Source organism: Bufo bufo, chromosome 8 (genome assembly GCF_905171765.1).
Source record: "Bufo bufo chromosome 8, aBufBuf1.1, whole genome shotgun sequence".
Classification (NCBI taxonomy): Eukaryota; Metazoa; Chordata; class Amphibia; order Anura; family Bufonidae; genus Bufo; species Bufo bufo.
The window spans coordinates 65,271,099-65,296,373 of NC_053396.1; the positions used below are offsets into that span (position 1 = coordinate 65,271,099).

At 44.6% G+C, this 25,275-nt stretch overlaps 1 protein-coding gene across 2 annotated transcripts in view; it reads left to right on the top strand.

Moving 5' to 3' along the window:
- The window catches only part of NHSL2 (NHS like 2), a 911,944-nt gene that overhangs the window by 728,560 nt on the left and 158,109 nt on the right, over positions 1–25,275 (top strand). For both annotated transcript variants that reach the window (XM_040442508.1, XM_040442509.1), the window contains exon 6: positions 11,894–14,167. In XM_040442508.1, the coding sequence (XP_040298442.1) occupies positions 11,894–14,167 (2,274 nt within the window). The remainder of the gene's footprint in view (positions 1–11,893; positions 14,168–25,275) is intronic.

A 25,275-nucleotide genomic window follows, 5' to 3' on the forward strand; every position in this document is an offset into this window, starting at 1 on the left:
TTTCCGAGTAGTACGCCACTTTTACAGACTGACAATAATACGCACCAAACCAAAGATAAAATCGATTTTAGATGGAGGAGAAATTCTTAGGAAGCATTCTTTCCTGTATATTTACTTGTATATAAAGTGAAAGTGCTGCCAAAAATTACAAGGAAGAGGCACTCCGATACGACCTGTATATAACATAAAGGATGGACTCATTCACATTGTGGTACAATTGTTCATGTAGTGGGACTCCTACACTCATAAAGCCTATGCACTAAGTAAAAGGGCTGCCAAAAATTACAAGGAACCGGCACTTCAATACACCCTTTGATACACATAAACGAGGGCATCATACACAGCCTTGAAAAATTATGATTGATGGCCTGCTGGTGACCCTCAAAAACATTTGGAGCAAGGGCCTGCTGAACTGACCATCTAAAATATTATGGGCGAGGGCCTGCTGCCGCTTTGGTGACTCTAGATAACCTGGGGCCGATCGCACGTCCCCGTGACGGCGACGATCCATTCGGATGTCTGCCCTATCAACTGTCGATGTTATTTTCAGCGCAAACCATTGTGACCACGGGTAATGGGGAATCAGGGTTCATTCCGGAGAGGGAGCCTGAGAAAAGGCTACGGCTATCACATCCAAACAAAGCAGCATGCGCGCAAATTACCTATTAGGTATAATTAGGTGAGGGCCTGCAGGTGAGCTGACCCTGTAAAAGATTTTAGGTGCGGGCCTGCTGGTGAGCTGACCCTCTAAAAAATTATATGCAAAGACCTGCTGTTGAGCTGACCCTGTAAAACATTGTAGGTGAGGGCCCGCTGGTGAGCTGACCCTCTAAAAAATTATATGCGAGGGCCTGCTGGTGAGCTGACCCTGTAAAACATTGTAGGTGAGGGCCTGCTGGTGAGCTGACCCTCTAAACAATTATATGCGAGGGCCTTCAGGTGAGCTGACCTTGTAAAAGATTGTAGGTGAAGGTCTGATGGTTAGATGACCCTGTAAAACATTATATGCAAGGGCCTGCTGGTGAGCTGACCCTCTAAAAAATTATATGTGAGGGCCTGCTGGTGAGCTGACCCTGTAAAACATTGTAGGTAAGGGCCTGCTGGTGAGCTGACCCTCTAAAAAATTATATGCGAGGGCCTGCTGTTGAGCTGACCCTGTAAAACATTGTAGGTGAGGGCCTGCTGGTGAGCTGACCCTCTAAAATATTATATGCAAGGGGCTTCAGGTGAGCCGACTCTGTAAAAGATTGTAGGTGAAGGCCTGCTGGTTAGATGACCCTGTAAAACATTATATGCGAGGGCCTGCTGGTGAGCTGACCCTCTAAAAAATTATGTGCGAGGGTCTGCTGGTGAGCTGACCCTGTAAAACATTGTAGGTGAGGACCTGCTGGTGAGATGACCCTGTAAAACATTATATACGAGGGCCTGCTGGTGAGCTGACCCTCTAAAAAATTATATGTGAGGGCCTGCTGGTGAGCCGACCCTGTAAAACATTGTAGGTGAGGGCCTGTTGGTGAGCTGACCCTCTAAAAAATTATATGCGAGGGCCTGCTGGTGAGCTGACCCTGTAAAACATTATATGTGTAGGGCATATATGCGAGGGCATTACGAATAAGCATGTTGGTATGATGGAAGAGGAGATTGAGGATGAGAAAAGGAAGATTCAACCATATACCCTTGTTTGTGGTGGAAGGGGTGCATGGGAATACAGTGTATTCAGTACATTATAAACAACACATCCGCTTTCCTCTGGTGGAGTTGAGAAGTCATGATCAATCCAGGCCTTGTTCATTTTTTATACGAGTCAACCTGTCAGCATTTTCAGTTGACAGGCGGATACGCTTATCTGTTATAATGCCACCAGCAGCATTAAATACCCGCTCAGACAAAACGCTGGCGGCAGGGCAGGCCAGCACCTCCAAGACGTAGAGCGCTAGTCCGTGCCACATATGCAGCTTGGACACCCTGTAGTTGTAAGGCACTGAGGGATCATTGAGGACGTTGGCACGGTCTGCTATGTACTCCTTCACCATCTTCCAAAAATTTTCCCTTCTTGTGACACTAGGCCGCATCAGGATAAGGGTGCTGGCGGGGTGTCATGAAACTGTCCCTGCCTCTGTTGGAACTGCTGTGTGTTCCCCTTGTCTCCCTTCCTCAATTGGCCAAGGAACTACATACTCTGCCACCAGCGTTGTAAGATGGAAATTTTTGGAGCAATTTTTCAACAAGGATCTTCTGGTATTGCACCGTTTTGCTCATCCTCTCCACCAGAGGAATGAGAGATGAAAAGTTCTCTTTGTAGCGGGGGTCGAGAAGGGTGAACAACCAGTAATCTGTGTTGTCTAAAATGCGTATAACGCGCGGATCGCAGGAAAGGCAGCATAACATGAAGTCAGCCATGTATGCCAGAGTACCAACAGGCAATACTTCGCTGTCATCATCAGTAGGATGACTGTCCATCTCCTCATCCTCTTCTGCCCACCCACGCTGAACAGATGGAATTAAACTTCCATGGGTACTACTCTCTGTAGCGGAGGCAACCGTCTCCTGCTCCTCCTCCTCCTCTTCATCGTTCAATTTGCGCTGAGAAGACGAACAGAGGGTGGTCTGGCTATCACCCAGTGTAATGTCTTCCCCCATTTCTACCACTTCTATATGCAAAGCATAGTCCTTAATTGTGAGCAGCGAGCGTTTGAGTAGATGGTTACGCTGATAATAGCGTTATCGCCGCTCACGATCTGTGTTCATTCCTCAAAGTTTCCTAAAACCAGACATCCATGCCCACTCCTCGCTTGTGAATAGCGGAAGCTGACTGGAAAGGTGACGACCGTGTTGTAGCTGGTATTCCACTACTGCACTCTGCTGCTCACAAAGCCTGGTCAACATGTGGAACGCCGAGTTCCAGCGTGTGCTCACATCGCACAACAGCAGGTGAGCTGGCAATTGCAAGCGCTGCTGCAGTGTTGACAGACAGGCTGAAGCTGTCGATGACTTGAGGAAATGTGCACACACGCGGTGCACCTTCACCAGTAGTTCAGGGAAATTGGGGTAGGTTTTGAGAATCCGCTGAACCACTAAGTTTAAGATGGCGGCTAGGCATGGGATGTGTCTGAGCTTGCCGAGCTCCAAAGCTGCCACCAAGTTACGGCCATTATTAGACACAACCATGCCTGGTTCTAGGTTGAGTGGCGAGAGCCACAGCTCAGTCTGGTCCCTTATACCCTGCTACAGCTCTGCGGTGGTATGCTGTTTGTCCCCTAAGCATATCAGCTTCAGCGTGACCTGTTGCCGCTTCCCCACTGTAGTGCTACACTGCTTCCAGCTTCCAAATGATTACTAACTGGTGCTGCACGTAGATAATTCGGAGGTGGAAGTGGAGGAGGAGGAGGCGGAGGAGGAGAAGTTGGGGTTGGAGCCACTAACGTAGGTGGTGGCGGAAACCCTAATGGAATTCTGGCTCGCAATCCTTGGCGTCAGTAGCACCTGTGCCATCCCAGGGTACGACTTGCTCCCGGCCTCCACAACGTTCACCCAGTGTGCAGTCAGGGAAATGTAGCGTATCTGGCCGAATGCACTTGTCCATGTGTCTGTGGTTAAGTGGACTTTCCCAGTAACTGCGTTGGTCAGGGCACATGTGATGTTACGGGACACATGTTGGTGTAAGGCGGGCACGGCATACCTTAAAAAATAGTAGCGGCTGGGGACTGCGTAACGCAGGACTGCCGCCGACATCAGGCTTCAGAAGGCCTCAGTGTCCACAAGCCTAAATGGCAACATTTCCATGGCCAGTAATTTGGAAAGCTGTGCATTTATTGCTATGGCATGTGGGTGGGTGGGTGGCTGGGTATTTGCTAGTGATGAGCGAGCATGCTCGGCCGAGTACCGGTTCGGCTCGAGCATCGCTATACTCGGCAGATCCGAGAGCTCGGCCGAGTACCACATGTGCTCGAACGCCATGCTCGAGTCTCCTTCCCGCGCGTTTGGCGCCTTCTAAGCAGCTAATAAACATGCTGGTAAGTATTGCCATCACTGTAATGCCATTAGCCATATTTTCTACTGGCATTACAGTGATTGGCTGGCCGGAACACTCCATCGGGTGCTATATAGCACCCAGTCACGCGGGTTCGGCTCATTGCGAGTCAGGGAGAGCTGCTGTTAGGAAGGGACAGACAGTGTAGGGAGATTGTGATCGCAAATTACTCTTTCTCAAATTACTCTTTCTCAAGGGTCCAGAGGAGGGCAACTAAAGTAATAACTGGAATGGGGCAACTACAGTACCCTGAAAGATTATCAAAATTAGGGTTATTCACTTTAGAAAAAAGACGACTGAGGGGAGATCTAATTAATATGTATAAATATATCAGGGGTCAGTATAGAGATCTATCCCATCATCTATTTATCCCCAGAACTGTGACTGTGACGAGGGGACATCCTCTGCGTCTGGAGGAAAGAAGGTTTGTACACAAACATAGAAAAGGATTCTTTATGGTAAGAGCAGTGAGACTATGGAACTCTCTGCCTGAGGAGGTGGTGATGGTGAGTACAATAAAGGAATTCAAGAGGGGCCTGGATGTATTTCTGGAGCGTAATAATATAACAGGCTATGGCTACTAGAGAGGGGTCGTTGATCCAGGGAGTTGTTCTGATTGCCTGATTGGAGTCGGGAAGGAATTTTTTATTCCCCTAAAGTGGGGAAAATTGGCTTCTACCTCACAGGTTTTTTTTTTGCCTTCCTCTGGATCAACTTGCAGGATAACAGGCCGAACTGGATGGACAAATGTCTTTTTTCGGCCTTATGTACTATGTTATGTATGTACTATGTTACGTTTCAAAGACCCAAAAGTCCTTTTAAGGACTACTGTGTGTGTTGGCAGCAATTTAAAGTGCAGATTTGCACTTTTTTTATTTTTACAAAAAAAAAAAAAAATCGCTTCATTGGCTATCTTAATAGAAGGTGTCTGCAGTGACTTCTGACATCTGTGCAATACCTTCTGTGTATCAGGGGCATAGATAGGAAGAATATCAGTGAAAACAATATTTCTTTGTCCCAGAATCTGACCACATTTTTGCTGTCAGCTGTTTAACCCATTAATCTCAGTGCTCTTAGAATACCGTCTCTGCACTTCAGGGCCATATATTGGGATATAGTGAAAATCAATATATATACAAATTTCACTAATTCTGCACACAGTTTTCTTGTCTGCGGTAGAAACCGTTTATCGCAGCACATTGCATTTCTATACCGTCTGAGTGCTTCAATCCCATATATTAGGAAAAAGTGAAAATCAATATATATACAAATTTCACTTATTCTGCACACAGTTTTCTTGTCTGCGCTGGAAACCGTTTATCGCAGCGCATTGCATTTCTATACCGTCTGAGTGCTTCAGGCCCATATATTTGGAGAAATGGTAAATCAGTATATATACACACATTTCTAAATCAGTACCCAGTTTTCTTGTCAGCGGTTTAAAACGTTAATCACAGTGCATTGCATTTCTGTACCGTCTGTGCGCTTCAGGCCCATATATTGGGAATAATATAGTCATAAATACAGTCAGGATCATAAATATTGGGACATCGACACAATTCTAACATTTTTGGCTCTATACACCACCACATTGGATTTGAAATGAAACGAACATGATGTGCTTTAACTGCAGACTGTCAGCTTTAATTTGAGGGTATTTACATCCAAATCAGGTGAACGGTGTAGGAATTACAACAGTTTGCATATGTGCCTCCCACTTGTTAAGGGACCAAAAGTAATGGGACAGAATAATAATCATAAATCAAATTTTCACTTTTTAATACTTGGTTGCAAATCCTTACAATTACAGCCTGAAGTCTGGAACGCATAGACATCACCAGATGCTGGGTTTCATCCATGGTTATGCTCTGCCAGGCCTCTACTGCAACTGTCTTCAGTTCCTGCTTGTTCTTGGGGCATTTTCCCTTCAGTTTTGTCTTCAGCAAGTGAAATGCATGCTCAATTGGATTCAGATCAGGTGATTGACTTGGCCATTGCATAACATTCCACTTCTTTCCCTTAAAAAACTCTTTGGTTGCTTTTGCAGTATGCTTGGGTCATGTTCCATCTGCACTGTGAAGCGCCGTCCAATGAGTTCTGAAGCATTTGGCTGAATATGAGCAGATAATATTGCCCGAAACACTTCAGAATTCATCCTGCTGCTTTTGTCAGCAGTCACATCATCAATAAATACAAGAGAACCAGTTCCATTGGCAGCCATACATGCCCACGCCATGACACTACCACCACCATGCTTCACTGATGAGGTGGTATGCCTAGGATCATGAGCAGTTCCTTTCCTTCTCTATACTCTTCTCTTCCCATCACTCTGGTACAAGTTGATCTTGGTCTCATCTGTCCATAGGATATTGTTCCAGAACTGTAAAGGCTTTTTTTTAGAACTCTAATCTGGCCTTCCTGTTTTTGAGGCTCACCAATGGTTTACATCTTGTGGTGAACCCTCTGTATTCACTCTGGTGAAGTCTTCTCTTGATTGTTGACTTTGACACACATACAGCTACCTCCTGGAGAGTGTTCTTGATCTGGCCAACTGTTGTGAATGGTGTTTTCTTCACCAGGGAAAGAATTCTTCGGTCATCCACCACAGTTGTTTTCCGTGGTCTTCCGGGTCTTTTGGTGTTGCTGAGCTCACCGGTGCGTTCCTTCTTTCTAAGAATGTTCCAAACACTTTTTTGGCCACACCTAATGTTTTTGCTATCTCTATGATGGGTTTGTTGTGTTTTTTCAGCCTAATGATGGCTTGCTTCACTGATAGTGACAGCTCTTTGGATCTTATCTTGAGAGTTGACAGCAACAGATTCTGAATGCAAATAGCACACTTGAAATGAACTCTGGACTTTTTACCTGCTCATTGTAATTGGGATATTGAGGGAATAAACACACACCTGGCCATGGAACCGCTGAGAAGACAATTGTCCCATTACTTTTGTCCCCTTAACAAGTGGGAGGCACATATGCAAACTGTTGTAATTCCTACACCGTTCACCTGATTTGGATGTAAATACCCTCAAATTAAAGCTGACAGTCTGCAGTTAAAGCACATCTTGTTTCATTTCAAATCCATTGTGGAGCCCAAAAAAATTGAATTGTGTCCATGTCCCAATATTTATGGACCTGACTGTATAAACAACATCATAAAACAGTGTCTGTACTGCAGATTACAATAATCTGTGGCTAAAATACTGTCCAAAATCTGTGCTGTTCTGTGTCATATACTGCCCTGTATCTGAAAACTGTCTTTTGTGGACAGTAAAAAAAAACAACCAGCGTCACAACCAGTAAAAAATCCATAAATATGAAGAAGGCCAGCACTAAGGGACGGGGAAGTGGGCGTTATCCTGATGGTTCAGGCAGAGGTCATGGCACTGGGCGCAATGAAACTGTGCCTGCTGCCAGTGCACCAAAAAAAATAATAATAATAAAACCGTACCCAGTTTCATGTCCAACTTAGCTAGGCGGCGCACAACAACACTGTCCAAGTCAGACCAGTGTGAACAGTTGGTCGGTTGGCTTGCTGACGATAATGCTTCCATTATATTGAAGATAAGGGTCGGCACTGCCTTGTAATGGTTGCGGTGCACGTGTCAATAGGTCGGCGTCCCAGCGAACAATATGAAGAAGAGACCGGCACTCGCAATGGAATTTTCACTGCTGTGGTTTATTCAGAATAAACCACAGCAGTGAAAATTCCATTGCGAGTGCCGGTCCTCTTCTTCATATTGATAATGCTTCCAGTCAGCTAAGCACCACCCTCTCTTCCACCAAGTCCAGTCTCTGTAGCCAAGAGTTTGGTCAGTCAACTCCTCACTCAGATCATCCTTCCTCCCACCATGGAGAGGCCTGCCAAACGAGTGATCGCACACTCGGAAATTCCCAGGTGCTCTTTTCAGCTCGACTATTAGATTGGCCCTCGCGGCCAGCATGCTTGAAGAGGGACCTGAGATATTGTGCCCCGATTCCCAACCTCTTGAGCCTTCACAGTCTCAAGAAGATGACGGTGGTGAATGTCAATCATTAGTTCACAAGGTGGATGACGATGAGACACAGTTGTCAATCACTGAGGTTGTGGTTAGGTCAAGACAGGAGGATGATCAGAGTGAGGAAGTGGAAGAGGAGGTGTTGGAGGATGAGGTCATTGACCCAACATGGGAAGGTGAAAAGCCGAGCGAGGACAGCAGTACAGAGGGGGAGGGATCCGCAGCACCGCAACAGGCTGGAAGAGGCAGTGGGATTGCAAAAGGAAGAAGTCGGCCCACACCAAACAGGCCTGCAACCGTTACACCGATAAACAAAAGAGTGGTAGATTTCAACCTGTGCGATACCAAAATGAGCCGAGGCATGAACACTAGCAACCTCACCACCACCAGCATGATCCACCACATGGCATCCAAGCACCCTACTAAGTGGGCGGAATGCCTGGGTCCACAATCTGGGTCTGCGGGTCACACCACTGCCTCCTCTTCCCCTGTGTTACGTGCTGTCCAATCCCCTGTCCAAGACGCAGGCCCGGGTGCCTCTCGCCCTGCACCTGGACCTTCAAATGAACCAGCAGCAACATCATCCACTTCCCTGTCCCAGTGCAGCATCCAAATGTCCATACCACAGTCATTTGAACGCAAGCACAAATACCCACCCACCCACAGGCCATAGCACTGAATTGCCAACTTTCAAAATTACTGGCCATTGAAATGTTGCCATATAGGCTTGTGGACACTGAGGCCTTCCGCAGCCTGATGTTGGCCGCGGTCCCTCGGTAATCAGTCCCCAGCCGCCATTATTTTTCACGGTGTGCCGTGCCCGCCTTACACCAGCATGTGTCCCAGAACATCACCCGTGCCCTGACCAACGCAGTTACTGGGAAGATCCACTTAACCATGGACACATGGACAAGTACTGATGGCCAGGGACGCTACATTTCCCTGACCGTACACTGGGTGAATGTGGTGGAGGCCGGGAGTGAGTTGTACCCTGGGATGGCACAGGTGCTACCCACGCCCAGGATTCTGGGCCCTACGTCCATCAGGGTCTCTGCAAGCAGCTATATTACTGGCTCCCACCCCCACTTCTCCTCCTTTTCTGCATCATCCTCCTCCACTTCCACCTCCAGCAGCCATCAGCCATCAGTCGCTAGCTGGAAGCAGTGCAGCACTGCTGTGGGTAAGCGTCAATAGGCCGTGCTGAAGCTGATCTGCTTAGGGGACAAACAGCACACCACCGCAGAGCTTTGGCAGGGTATAAGGGACCAGACCGAGCTGTGGCTCTCTCCACTCAACCTACAACCAGGCATGGTTGTGTCTGACAATGGCCGTAACTTGGTGGCGGCTTTGGAGCTCGGCAACCTGACACACATCCCATGCCTCGCCCATGTCTTAAACTTAGTGGTTCAGCGGTTTATCAAAACATACCCTAATTTGCCAGAGTGACTAGTGAAGGCGCGCCACGTGTGTGCCTATTTCCGCAAGTCGTCCACAGCTTCAGCCGGCCTGTCAATGCTGCAGCAGTGCTTGCGGCTTCCAGCTCACCGACTGTTGTGCGACGTGAGCACGCCTTGAAACTCTACGTTCTATATGTTGGCCAGGCTTTGTGAGCAGCAGACGGCAGTTGTGGAATACCAACTGCAACATGGTCATCGCCTTTCAAGTCAACTGCCACTATTAAGAAGCGAGGAGTGGGCATTGATGTCAGACCTGTGTGAGGTTTTAAAAAACTTTGATGAATCCACACAGATGGTTAGTGGCGATAACGCTATTATCAGCGTAACCATTCCACTGCTGGGTCTACTCAAACGATCGCTGCTCACAATTAAGGACGACGCTCTGAATGTGGCAGACGAGGAACTGGGGGAGGATATCTCACAGGGTGATACCCAGATAATGTAAATAACATAACCCTGCCCCAGCCACCTCCAACATGCATTGCCATGTCAATAACATCACTCCACCCCACAGTCCCATGTAAATGTGGAAGTCACTGTTAAAGGGGCAGGCTGCTGTGGAGGTCACTGTTAAGGGGGCTGGCTGCTTTGGAGGTCAGTGATAAGGGGGCAGGCAGTGTGGAGATCTCTGTTAAGGGGACAGGTAACTGTGGAGGTTCACAGTTAAGGGGACGGTACGCTATGGAGGTCAGTATTAAGGGGTGGGGTGCTGTAGAGGTCACTGTTAAGGGGGATACTGTCGATATCTTTTAATGACATAAACAAACTGATCTGTCAGGACAGAAAACTGATAAACACAACTGATCCTGTCTTTGGAACATCTGTAAGGCCTGTATCAGATGGTCCCTATTTTACATCAGGACATGCTTATGATTTTGAAGCCAAAAGCAGGAGTGGGTACAAAACACAGATGCCATGCAAACTTTCAATTATGTGTCATCTCTGCTTTTGATCCACTCCTGTTTTTTTTTTGTCTTAGCCTCTGTTTTTATCTACCTTCTGTGAACAGCATCGGTAAAGGAGGGTGTTATCGATTGATTGTGTGCATAAGTGTGCATAGAGAGATAGCTGTCAGTCACTGATAACACCTGGAACAATAACACTTGGGGACAAAACGGAAGCGTACAGGAAGCATACTGATACCTGTACCGATAACACTTGTCTCGTCACCATCATCCCAGCATTATAATTTGGTGAGACTTGAAAAAGGTCACCATGACTTTGACGAAATCATCATCATCCATCTGATAAAAAAACTCTTGATATTATGAATTACCTTTATTTACAATTTTTTTGCTGTGACAATGGAAAATCATGTAAAATACCTTTTGGATGTTTAAAAGATATATTTTTGATTCACATTTGCGTGTGCACTGAATTTACTTAATTGAAAATACTGTAATTGGGTTGAAGAATCCTTTCTAGTCGCAACACACTATAATGTGGGTTGAACAACCCTTTCCAGTCGCAACACACTATAATATGGTGTGCTTTTCCAATATATTCACATAGAGAGATAGCTGTCAGTCACTGATAACACCTCCTCCCTGTACTGATAATACTTCACAGGGCTGCAGATGTAAATGTAAAAATGACAAGTTTTACTGAATCATATCCCACAAATATATACATGAATCCGCTAAGCTTCTCCTGCTCTATCAGATTGCATTGCATTTTTTTGGCGCCAGGTCCTCTTTAATCACTTTAAACAACCCTCCAACCTTGTAGCCATCTTCTCCCTCAAAACAGCTGCAACTTTCCCATTGAGGTGCAGCCCATCCCTACAATATAACCTGTAGCCGACAGAGAAGTCAGCCCTGTTCTCAAGAAAACCAATCATTGCTATCTTTGTCATTGTTTCCAATGTGGACCATGTCCGCTGGGTCTTTGCCAGCCCATCCCAGTAATCTATCAACCCGATTAGTGATATGTCGAACTCAAGCACCAGGAAGACAACACATTGTTTGACGATCCTGGACTTTGTGACAGATTGCCCGATCTGTACCCCTAATGATCGAGTCTCCCACTAGCAGCACCTGTCTGGCCTGCCCTGCTCTCCTGGTCTCCTGCTTACTGGAGCTGACATTTCCCTGACTGGCAGAGGAAGTTTCTTGCTGCAGAAGTGCCATCCCTAAACTGACACCCCCCTCATCTGCCAACTTTTCAAGCTTTTTGGTTGTATGAGATCAGGGCTAGCCTCCCTGGCACTCTTCCTTTAAACTGCTTTCTAAATGTTATCCAGCTACCACCTCACTTTCTTGATCCTCAATACTACCACCCTCCCTCATACATTGTCTGCTCAGTGAACAGTAAACTCTTTTCCATATTGTCATCGCATGTCATGACTGCATTTCAACATAATGCTTATCAAAAACATTATAAGTCATATTTTATTTTCCATTCTATAGGAAATGTCAATGGAATGACATGCAGTGAACCGCCTCCTGTTCCACCTGAGTCTCCACCTGGAAAATCTGAGTCATCTCATGGGAGACATCCAGGAGGAAGGGCAGCAACACCTCATCCTCAGCAACTGCCATTAAGAAAGACTTTCAGTGATCTTGGTCATATATTGCAATCACCAAACAGTATGGATACAAGTATGATAGATTCGAACCCTAGATATAATGGATCCAAGGACAATGCACACTATCAGGGAACTTCATTCAACTATATGACACCATCTAGCCCAGTAAAAAGTCAACAGGCCCATACCACTGAAGTAGCAAAAAATTCCACCAAAACCATGGCATCTACTGGAGTTTGTAATAGTGGCTCTTTTAAAATAAAGAAAGAGAACATAAGGACAAATTCAGGAAGCTCTTGTTCATGTGCAATACTCCCTTCACCAACTGTTGAACAAGCAAAGCCAGGGAAATCAAAATGTGTTTTCTATCCTAGTCATTCAGTCCCAAGTAACATAACAAACTCTTCCAGCTTACCAACATCTACCAGTGAGTGCACATTTAGAGAAAGGTCACTGTCAATGCCCACAGACTCTGGTTCCATGTATTCAGTAGATATAACTTACACAGAAAACAGGAGAGGAAGTGGAGACTATGCTCTGAACTATCCCAGTGGGAGCTCTGAGGAAAGCACAAGCACAGAAAATGTTTCTACAATAGCTGAGCAAGAAAAAACAGAGCGTGGAAGATCCAGAAGTATCTCGCTGAGAAAGCCAAAGAAAAAGCCTTCTCCTCCAGCACGTAGTATTTCCTTGATAAAAGACACATCTGGTCAAAAATTACAGTCAGTACTTACGATGTCAAAAGATCAAAGACCTAAAAGCCTTTGTATTGCATATGATAGTCAATATGAAAGTTATCTCCTTCCATCAAATCCATCAGGTAATGTTACTATGTCAACATCAAGAAGCATGCATTTTAATCAGAATTGGAATCTCAGTGATTGCAGATCCAATGACTTAAATAGGACATTGTCAGGCTCTAGTACAGCAACAGGTACCACAGTAATAGAGTGCAAAAGGAGAGGTGGGAGTTCAGAGTCACTTACATCTCTATTTTCAAGGGCCACAACTCCTTCACAAGTTTACACAGAAACAGATTTCAAGATGGCATCACCTGGGAAGCCTCCAGGTTTGATGTCCCCATCTAGTGGTTACTCAAGTCAGTCAGAGACTCCAACTGCAGTACCAACATCATTAATTTTAGGGCACTGTTCTTATCAGACCAATAAGATAAGGCCCATGGTCCCTGAAAGAAAATCATCCCTGCCTGCTGTTTCTCCAATAGACAGAAGTCCTAATATTCGACAGTCATTTGATTTGCCAATAACCCCACCCACACATTTGGATCTGACTGCGGTCAGACAGTCTTTGAAGAAAAAGGTTAAGGCTAGCAGAAACAATTCTGAGTCAACTTTTGGCTCTAAAACTCATAATCAAAAAAACAGTCCAGTACAGCCTGTAATGCCAATGGTAACTCAGTCAGACCTTCGGTCAATTCGGCTTAGATCTGTCAGCAAATCAGAAACAGAAGACAATTCTGAGATTGTAGATCACATTAATGATTTTACAGATGAGGCTTTTCCCTTACCTGAAAAAAAACCAAAGCCACCAGTTGCGGAAAAACCTCCACTGTCAAGAAGACCTAACAGCATGTCTTACAGATCTACTGCAGTGACACCAGAATCACCTGTGATGTCGCCTTCTTCACCTGAAAGATATCTTAGAGATCAAACATCTCTTCAAGATGCATACATGGTGATTGGAACAACGCATCTCAAAAAGAATTATGATAATACAACTCATCTGGAAACCCCACCTTCTTTAGACCCATCCTTATCTTCAGAAAATTACTTCCAAACATCAACTTCAGAAATGAGAAGTTTCTCACAGAGCAGTGCTGAAGAAGATGAACTAACCAAGGGAAAACTATTTCAAGAAAGAATAACCCTCCAGTGCTTAACATTTGTGGATAAAAAGAAAGTAAAGGTCCCACCTCCTATTCCAAAAAAGCCTAGTGGTAAACATTTACCAGTAACTAGTCCACCTCCTCCAAGTGAAATTTCATCAACTGCATTTGAACAAAGGTTATCTCCCGTCGTTACTATGGTTCCCGGAGCCAGTTCATTTCCTGACATTATTGAGTTCCAGAAATATACTACAAAAGGTGTCATTCATGCTGCCCAGCCAGATCTTGTATCTGTGGACAAATTCCCAGGTAAGCAACATTCACAATATATAATAATTTCGAAAAAATGCACACAAACAAATGTTTAAAATGTGTTTAACATAAAAACTTGATTTAAAAAATATGTAATTTTCTGATGATGCAGTCCATTAAAATTAACTTCCATGAAGTTCCATGGAAGCGGTGACCTCGCTTCATACAGTACACCACTAACTATGCGTTCACTGTATATAACTTATATTACAGTATGTGTTGCTAGTTTTCACTACACAGTTTTAACAAACTAAGGCTCTGTTCACATCATATTTGGAGGCTATGTTTGGCTGTATATGACCATATATATTCATACAACTCTTTTTCAAGGAAAATCCTCCTTTGTTCCACCAAGTACTGATTGTCTGGTTGTGATATTTTTTTTATAAGAGATAAGCAAACTCTTTCAGATCCAGTTTGTTTTAGGTTCACTGAATTTTCCAAATAGTTTGATTCGGACCTAAATCTATTCTACCTGAACCATAGTTGCTCCAATTGCTCTGGAAATTAGTATACAACACTCTCTAGTCTCCTAGGACACTGAAATTTTGACTTTTTCATTAATGTTTTATAAAAGTTTTAATTTTCTCTCCCCGCTCCCTAAGTTCTTGAAAGCAAAGATAGCAATATCAAATAATGCCACTGTTAATGTCACATAGTAACATTGACATACATAGCTATGGTTAAAAATATGTTTGATGGCGTCAACAAATAACATGTAAAAAAAAAAACGCCATCGCATATGTTATGCTTTTTCATATTCCAAAGCTCCCAAAAATTGTCCTTTATCGGGGGAGATAGTGTTTAAACATACATGGTGTTATGGGAAAAAACTGTGGCTTGGTGAGAGACCAAGGGTCCAAATATTAATCCCTTAACGTAGGCAGAATGCATGTACAAGTGTCAGAAGAATAAGCGGCTTGTTCTGATCTAGCCTAGAAAAATGTTCTCTTTTAATCGAGAGCAGCAAGAGTACAGTGTGGAAAGGGCAAGATAATAGCAGCATGTGGACGCATATGGAACAAAGGAAGAATACTCCAGCTTCATCTCAAACGTGGCAGCTTTTTTGATCAAAGTAGTGTATTAAAATTCATACAGACAGTTCATGTCAACGCGTTTCGGATCTCCTTAATGCTGATCCTTAATCATGACCACAAGAAGACTGTGTTCACACAGGGTTTTTATACATAGTGGATAGCTGCAGGTATCCTCAGGTGGCCGCAATTATCCAAGTCACACCCTCCTCTGGTCATCAGAAAACATTCAATCTTATATAAATAGCTAAAAATAGCAACTAAAAAAATCAAACAAATATATATATATATATATATATATATATATATATGCTAGGTCAATAATGAAGAATCAAGTCATGTCTTCGATTTAGACCTTTTGGCATACTAGATTCCATACAAAAAATCCAGTATGATTCCCTATTTAGAAGCTTTCTTCTGTAGTCTCCACCCCGTATGGGGGAATTAACCCGCTCTAATCCCTGAACTTGCAAGCCCGCGATATCACCTCCATGTACTGCCGCATAATGTGCACTGACTGCAGAGACATTTCTAGTTTTAACATGAGGAATGTCCGAAATATGTCTGCAGATCCTGGTTTTTAACCTGTTGGTAGTACATCCAACATATTGGAGGCGGCATAGCGAGCATGTGATACAATATACAACAAACGTTGTATTGCAATTGATGTATTGTTTTAAATTGTACGATATTTGATTGGCATATGAAAAAATATGACTGCCTGTTGACATAACTGTACAACATGTACAAATTTTATGTCCACATTTAAAGTTTCTTCTGTATGTTAACCAAGTGGGGGGACTTTGTTTAGTGTCCAGAAAAAGTGAAGGACTAACTTTTTGAGCTATTATTGGTGCTCTGCGTGTTTTACACTTAATACCAGAACAGACTATGTCCTTCCACTGTTCATCATATTCTAAAATAGAGAGATGTTTTTTGACAATTTGGCATATTTTTGAATATTCCAGGCTGTAACCTGTCACAAAAGCCGGGGCAGAAGAATAACTCGATCTATGAGTTTTTCTATTTTTGTTATTATTTATATTCTTACTCGAATAGATCAATTCTGCTCTGGTTTTTGTAAGGGCTGCCTCCTTGGCTGTATTCAAAGAATGTTCTTGATATCCCCTATTTGCTAATCTACTTGTAACATTATCCATTTCCCTGCTACATGTTGCATCATCAGAGCAATTGCAACGAACACGTATAAATTCCCCTTTGGGAATATATTTTTTATAACGTGTCGAGGATGGCAAGACGTAGCAAGGAGGGTAGTGTTACCTGATGTTTCCTTCCGGTAAGTACATGTATCAACCGTGGAACTCTCCATATTACCATCAAGTGAAAGATCAAGAAAGGGAATACTATGGTTACTGTGATTTAACGTAAAATTGAGGTTGCAAACATTGCTCAATCCTCAAACCTCGGTACGGCCGCCACATCGCCCGACCACACAAAGAGTAGGTCGTCGATGTAACGGCCGTACCACCGGATCGAGGAGCCCCACACATTGCCATCAGAAAATAAATATTGGTGCTCCCACCAGGCCATATATACATTTGCAAATGATGGGGAAAATTTCGCACCCATTGACACTCCAGTGCGTTGAAGATATATCTGTTGATTGAATGTAAATACATTATGTTGCAACAAAAATAATACCACTTCACATATATAATCCCGAAAGGCCACAGAATAATCACATTTTGACAAATGTGATGTTTTGGACACTAGCGGAGGACAACTTGGTCCTTTTAGGTGTCGCTACGACCCCTGCCATGCTAAAAACCTTCTCTGAGATGACACTGGAAGCTGGGCAACATAGAATACAGAACCTACTGGCCACTTTGGGCTGCTGTTCTAGGTCTGCCTGACCAGAAGTCCATAGGGTCAGAGAACAGGGTATGCACTTGTCACGAGAGTGTCACGAACTATCGCTGAATCTGTTGTGCCTGGAGTCCGAAGGTCGCATGACCTACTGGTGAGAATAGATTCCAGTCGAGGTTTTTCTGCTTAAGTTTGCTATCCTTTTTTTGTCCCATTCAGGAATCTGTAGCTTTTCCTTTCAGCTGTTCTCTGTCAGCCACTCCCAGCTACTATATATTCTCCCTTTCTGCTTTCCTTGTTGCCAGATATAGACCTTCTTTCCAGATCTTCTATTCCGACCTCAGGTGGAGTTGCGACAACTGTTGCTGTGGAGCTGTTGAAACTGGTGCTGTCGGATCACTGTTTCTCTCCTGTTGTTGTTGTCTCCCTTCAGGGATTGTGTTTGTATTGTTTGTCCTTTCACTGTTGTTACCCTAGGTGTCAGTGGTGAGGACTAGTGCTCCCACCGCCCTACTTACTACCTAGGGCTTATTTCATGGTAAGCCAAGGACGAGACAAGTAATCAGCGTACGGGTTAGCAGCTCATCTAGGGACATCAGGGCAGCCAGGTGCCAGGTGAGCTAGGGGTCACCACTAGAGTTGAGCAGACACCTGGATGTTCGGGTTCGACGGGTTCGGCCGAACTTCACAAAAAAGTTAGAGTTTGGGACCCGAACTTGACCCGAACTTGACCCCGAACCCCATTGAAGTCAACAGGGACCCGAACTTTTGAGCACTAAAATGGCTGTAAAAATGTCATGGAAAGGGCTAGAGGGCTGCAAATGGCATCAAAATGTGGTTAAGAGCATGAAAAGTGCTCTGCAAACAAATATGGATAGGGAAATTACTTTAAATAACATAAAATACGTAAAAATAAAAAATAATAATCTTGATCTAGAAGGACGAGGTCTATATGGAGTAGTAGGTTGAGGAGGCGGTGGATGTGGCGGTGTAGGTGGAAGCGGCTGTGGAGGAGGAGGAGGTAGCCTACACTGCTTTTTGTTTTTTATTTTTTTATTTTTTTTATTGGGGTACACCCCAAAACATTGGGAAATATAACCTGTGATAACCCCCTCCAGTTGTGCTAAACACATGTTCAGACAATACACTGGCTGCAGGGCAGGCGAGAATCTCCAAAGCGTAAAGGGCAAGCTCAGGCCATGCCCAATTTGGAGACCCAGAAGTTGCAGGGGGCAGAACCATCAGTCAGTTCGTGTAGGCGTGTGCAAACATACTGCCTTACCATGTTGCACGTCCCCATGATGTTCACAATCCAATTGGATATCTGCTCTATCAACTTTCGATGTTCTTTTCTGCGCCTACCATGTTGATCACAGTTAGTGGCGAATCAGGGTTCCACACCGGAGGGGGAGCGTAAGAAAGAGAGACCACATCCAAGGGAGATCAATGGATGAAATTTAATTTTGATCGAGCGGAAATGTGGGAGAAGCTATTAAAACGAGTACCGGAAAAAAGTGATCGGAATTTAGAGATATTAAAACGTAACTTTTATTTATTAATTTTAGAAAATAGCCCCTAAGATGAGTATATATATATATATATATATATATATATATATATATATATATATATATACTGCTCAAAAAAATAAAGGGAACACATCCTAGATCTGAGTTAATTAAATATTCCTCTGAAATACTTTATTCTTTACATAGTTAGATGTGCTGACAACAAAATCACACAAAAATGAAAAAATGGAAATCGAATTTTTCAACCCATGGGAGGTCTGGATTTGGAGTCACACTCAAAATTAAAGTGGAAAAACACACTACAGGCTGATCCAACTTTGATGTAATGTCCTTAAAACAAGTCAAAATGAGGCTCTGTAGTGTGTGTGGCCTCCACGTGCCTGAATGACCTCCCTACAACGCCTGTGCATGCTCCTGATGAGGTGGCGGACAGTCTCCTGAGGGATCTCCTCCCAGACCTGGACTAAAGCATCTGCCAACTCCTGGACAGTCTGTGGCGCAACGTGACGTTGGTGGATAGAGCGAGACATGATGTCCCAGATGTGCTCAATTGGATTCAGGTCTGGGGAAAGGGCGGGCCAGTCGATTGCATCAATGCCTTCCTCTTGCAGGAACTGCTGACACACTCCAGCCACATGAGGTCTAGCATTGTCTTGCAAAGGAGGAACCCAGGGCCAACCGCACCAGCATATGGTCTCACAAGGGGTCTGAAGATCTCATCTCCGTACCTAATGGCAGTCAGGCTACCTCTGGCGAGCACATGGAGGGCTGTGCGGCCCTCCAAAGAAATGCCACCCCACACCATTACTGACCCAATGCCAAACCAGTCATGCTGGAGGATGTTGCAGGCAGCAGAACATTCTCCACGGCGTCTCCAGACTCTGTCACGTCTGTCACATGTGCTCAGTGTGAACCTGCTTTCATCTGTGTAGAGCACAGGGCGCCAGTGGCAAATTTGCCAATCTTGGTGTTCTCTGGCAAATGCCAAACGTCCTGCACGGTGTTGGGCTGTAAGCACAACCCCCACCTGTGGACGTCGGGCCCTCATATCACCCTCATGGAGTCTGTTTCTGACCGTTTGAGCAGACACATGCACATTTGTGGCCTGCTGGAGGTCATTTTGCAGGGCTCTGGCAGTGCTCATCCTGTTCCTCCTTGCACAAAGGCGGAGGTAGCGGTCCTGCTGCTGGGTTGTTGCCCTCCTACGGCCTCCTCCACGTCTCCTGATGTACTGGCCTGTCCCCTGGTAGTGCCTCCATGCTCTGGACACTACGCTGACAGACACAGCAAACCTTCTTGCCACAGCTCGCATTGATGTGCCATCCTGGATAAGCTGCACTACCTGAGCCACTTGTGTGGGTTGTAGACTCCGTCTCATGCTACCACTAGAGTGAAAGCACCGCCAGCATTCAAAAGTGACCAAAACATCAGCCAGGAAGCATAGGAACTGAGAAGTGGTCTGTCGTGACCACCTGCAAAACCACTCCTTTATTGGGGGTGTCTTGCTAATTGCCTATAATTTCCACCTGTTGTCTATCCCATTTGCACAACAGCATGTGAAATTGATTGTCACTCAGTGTTGCTTCCTAAGTGGACAGTTTGATTTCACAGAAGTGTGATTGACTTGGAGTTACATTGTGTTGTTTAAGTGTTCCCTTTATTTTTTTGAGCAGTGTATATATATATATATATATATATATATATATTGATTAAACCTCAAACAGTATTTATATATGACTTCAATGATAACACATTTCAAAATTCATTAGAAATATATTAGTGACTCCAGATGGAGTTGAAGCATACATGCCATTAAAACAGGTAGAAGAAAAGGGGGTGCATGGCGGCACTCGTTAGATGGTAACCCATTTGTCCTACCGCTTTGTTGAGCGACTCCAATTGTGCCGCAGTTACCTCACGGATCTGTGATGAATTAGGTCCTTGGTAATGGTCATGCTACACACGGGTAGGGATCCAAACTAGAATTCCCTATACTTACCCTAGAGGGGTCCTACAATAGCCCTAGGGCCTAACCACGGTACACCCACTAAGGCAAGGGTGCCCCGTCCGGAACCTAACCCTGGAATTAGAGACCCTAATTTGCCCTCTCCTAGAACATCCCTACACGCATGTTTCACTTACAGATGAGAGTAAGACTCATCAGGGGAAACAACAGGGAGCTGGGCAATTAAACATAACAGGGTGCACACATTATGATATGACATGTGAGTCCTGCGTCAACAGGTTATACGCTCTGAGACCTGATACAACTCAAATGAGCTAACAACCCATGAAAGAGGGTGGGGGTAATAGATAATATCCACCCCTCGCCTTCCTGATACAATTTCAATAGTCTCTCTGGGCCCGATATAGCCAGCAATGGCCTATGGACCCGCTCAGATTTAAATACAGGACCTACCCCCAAAACGAGGCTTGGTATCCAGACACACTTTCCTTGTGCGGCGCTCGATGCAACAGTGCATGCGCACAGTTGGTCTCCGGAATTAACCTCGAGAACGAGGCTTGGTTTAAGGACACGCCTCTAAAGCGCAGCGCTAGGTATAACAGCACATGCGCAGTTAGAGGCCGGTTCTTCAATTCGGGCGCACAGACGTACAATGACGTCACTGCGCTACGTCTCGCAGATGTATGCGAGATCTTCTTATGACCTGGTTGCCAGGCAACGGGGACACATTCCCGGCTCCGTTCAAATGCGCACCTTCAGATATGAGGTCGCATACATAAAACATGTCATTTACGGCATAAATTTCACAAAGGAAGAAGGGCTACTTGAATGTAGTGCCCTCAATACATACAGAGCTAATATCTGATGGAGAGCACATACCGGACACTACAGAGCATGGTATAAAAACTTTCACTGCTCATAGATAGTTAAAGGGACTCTGTCACCACTTTCTAACCCCCCCTTTTAAAAGTATTGTTCTCTCCATGGCGCCCTTGTGATTACAAAGGTGTTGTTATAACATAAATTCGCCGTCTCGTTTTGATAAAAATACCTTTTATCTAACCTGTCAATCTTGTGGATAAGGTGCCCAGGGCGTTTCTGAAGGTCTGAAGCTGCCGCCCGCCGCCGTTGGTGCCCAGCTCCTCCCCTGATCCTTTCAGCGCCGCCTGAATGTGAAGAAATCCGCCTCCGGCTCTCGCTCAGTGCCCCCTCCTCCTTTTCAAAGATCCCGCGCGTGCGCACAGGCCTGTGCCTGATGCGCCCGTGCGGACATTTAGAATCCGCCTCATTGAGCGAAGTGCGCATGCGCGCACTTCGCTCAACTTCCTCATAAGACGAGCACTGCAGCCAGCCACTCAGAGCCTGCCAAGCGCTGTATGGAGCCGCAGGCTCTGAGTGGCTGGCTGCAGTGCTCGTCTTATGAGGAGGTTGAGCGAAGTGCGCGGATGCGCACTTCGCTCAATGAGGCTGATTCTAAATGTCCGCACGGGCGCATCAGGCACAGGCCTGTGCGCACGCGCGGGATCTTTGAAAAGGAGGAGGGGGCACTGAGCGAGAGCCGGAGGCGGATTTCTTCACATTCAGGCGGCGCTGAAAGGATCAGGGGAGGAGCTGGGCACCAACGGCGGCGGCGGCGGGCGGCAGCTTCAGACCTTCAGAAACGCCCTGGGCACCTTATCCACAAGATTGACAGGTTAGATAAAAGGTATTTTTATCAAAACGAGACGGCGAATTTATGTTATAACAACACCTTTGTAATCACAAGGGCGCCATGGAGAGAACAATACTTTTAAAAGGGGGGGTTAGAAAGTGGTGACAGAGTCCTTTTAACTAAATTACAGTCAAGATGCCAAAAACCATAAAGGGAGATGTTTTTATATGTTTTATGGGAAGGAGTTTAATAAACATTGGTCCAGAGGTTCACATTTTTTGGGGCCCAAATATTATAACTTGATAAGGATATTAAATGAAGCAGCTAAAGTTGAGCTGTTCATTAAGGCCCAGAGGTGAAACCGTTCGTAGTCCAACGGGCTTCACGCTGCAACAAAATTCTATCCCAATTAGGGATGAGCGAACCCGAACTGTACAGTTCGGGTTCGTACCGAATTTTGGGGTGTCCGTGACACGGACCCGAACCCGAACATTTTTGTAAAAGTCCGGGTTCGGGTTCGGTGTTCGGCGCTTTCTTGGCGCTTTTTGAAAGGCTGCAAAGCAGCCAATCAACAAGCGTCATACTACTTGCCCCAAGAGGCCATCACAGCCTTGCCTACTATTGGCATGGCTGTGATTGGCCAGTGCAGCATGTGACCCAGCCTCTATATAAGCTTGGGTCACGTAGCGCTGCACGTCACTCTGCTGATTCAAGCATAGGGAGAGGTTGCTGCTGCGACGTTAGGGCGAGATTAGGCAGATTAACTCCTCCAAAAGACTTCATTCTGTGATCGATCTCCAGCTGTGGATCATTGAAGTGCTAATATCGACTTGCTCACTTTTTTGAGGCTGCCCAGAGCGTTTTTAGATCACTTTTTTCTGGGGTGATCGGCGGCCATTTTGTGGCTTGTGGTGCGCCAGCACAAGCTATCACCAAATGTATTTAACCATCAATAGTGTGGTTATTTTTTGCTATATCCTACATCAGCTGCAGGCTGAGCCTGTGTCACCGAAGTGCATTTAACTATCAACAGTCTGGTTATTTTTTGGCCATATACTACATCAGCTGCAGGCTGAGCCTGTGTCACCGAAGTGCATTTAACCATCAACAGTCTGGTTATTTTTTGGCCATATACTACATCTGGTGCAGGCTGAGCCTGTGTCACCCAAGTGCATTTAACCATCAATAGTGTGGTTATTTTTTGGCCATATACTACATCAGGGGCAAGTTGAGCCTGTCACCCAGCGCCTAAAAAATAGACCTGACATTTCTATTCAACCAAATTTGTACTGTTTTAGCTGGTCAAGTTATTTGTAGTGACCGTAAAAGCACACTTTTTGTTCTGGGTTGAAAAACTATTCCCAAATTTGCCATTCTCAAAATAACTAGTTTCTGCTATATGAGGCCTACTTGAAATCTATCCCAAAAAGGATATCTTACATTGAAGGTGCTGATAGTGTCATTCAGAAAAACTTAACACACACGCTACCGTGCAGATACAAGTCTAATTCTGTGATTAATTGTTTAAAGAAATTGAGAACCGCACTCTATTCGTTCCGTTTAGGTGCCAATCAAGGGCTATAGATAGCCAATAAATATATAAGTAAATTTGAGGCACACAATTATTTGAGTTGCAAAACTGGGGCATTTATTCATTAGCATATAATGCTGTCATCCATAGGCCCAATCTTTTTCAGATTATACACATATTGGCAGAAACCGTACGTTTCGGTCGCGCAGGACCTTCATCTGCGGTTTTATCTGCTCAGACGGATGTGTGTGAGTGGGGCGCTGGATGCATGCCTCAAATTTACTTATATAATTCTGTGATTAAACCTATACCTGTCACACAGCGCAAAAAAAAAACAGGCCTCACATTTCTATTCAACCAAATCTGTACTGTTTTAGCTGGTCAAGTTATTTGTAGTGACCGTAAAAGCACACTTTTTGTTCTTGGTTGAAAAACTATTCCCAAATTTGCCATTCTCAAAATAACTAGTTTCTGCTATATGAGGCCTACTTGAAATCTATCCCAAAAAGGATATCTTACATTCAAGGTGCTGATAGTGTCATTCAGAAAAACTTAACACACACGCTACCGTGCAGATACAAGTCTAATTCTGTGATTAATTGTTTAAAGAAATTGAGAACCGCACTCTATTCGTTCCGTTTAGGTGCCAATCAAGGGCTATAGATAGCCAATAAATATATAAGTAAATTTGAGGCACACAATTATTTGAGTTGCAAAACTGGGGCATTTATTCATTAGCATATAATGCTGTCATCCATAGGCCCAATCTTTTTCAGATTATACACATATTGGCAGAAACCGTACGTTTCGGTCGCGCAGGACCTTCATCTGCGGTTTTATCTGCTCAGACGGATGTGTGTGAGTGGGGCGCTGGATGCATGCCTCAAATTTACTTATATAATTCTGTGATTAAACCTATACCTGTCACACAGCGCAAAAAAAAAACAGGCCTCACATTTCTATTCAACCAAATCTGTACTGTTTTAGCTGGTCAAGTTATTTGTAGTGACCGTAAAAGCACACTTTTTGTTCTTGGTTGAAAAACTATTCCCAAATTTGCCATTCTCAAAATAACTAGTTTCTGCTATATGAGGCCTACTTGAAATCTATCCCAAAAAGGATATCTTACATTCAAGGTGCTGATAGTGTCATTCAGAAAAACTTAACACACACGCTACCGTGCAGATACAAGTCTAATTCTGTGATTAAACCTATACCTGTCACACAGCTCAAAAAAAAACAGGCCTCACATTTCTATTCAACCAAATCTGTACTGTTTTAGCTGGTCAAGTTATTTGTAGTGACCGTAAAAGCACACTTTTTGTTCTGGGTTGAAAAACTATTCCCAAATTTGCCATTCTCAAAATTGTGGTGAACGGGAACAATGAGGAAAACATCTAATAAGGGACGCGGACGTGGACATGGTCGTGGTGGTGTTAGTGGACCCTCTGGTGCTGGGAGAGGACGTGGCCATTCTGCCACAGCCACACGTCCTAGTGAACCAACTACCTCAGGTCCCAGTAGCCAGCAGAATTTACCGCGATATTTGGTGGGGCCCAATGCCGTT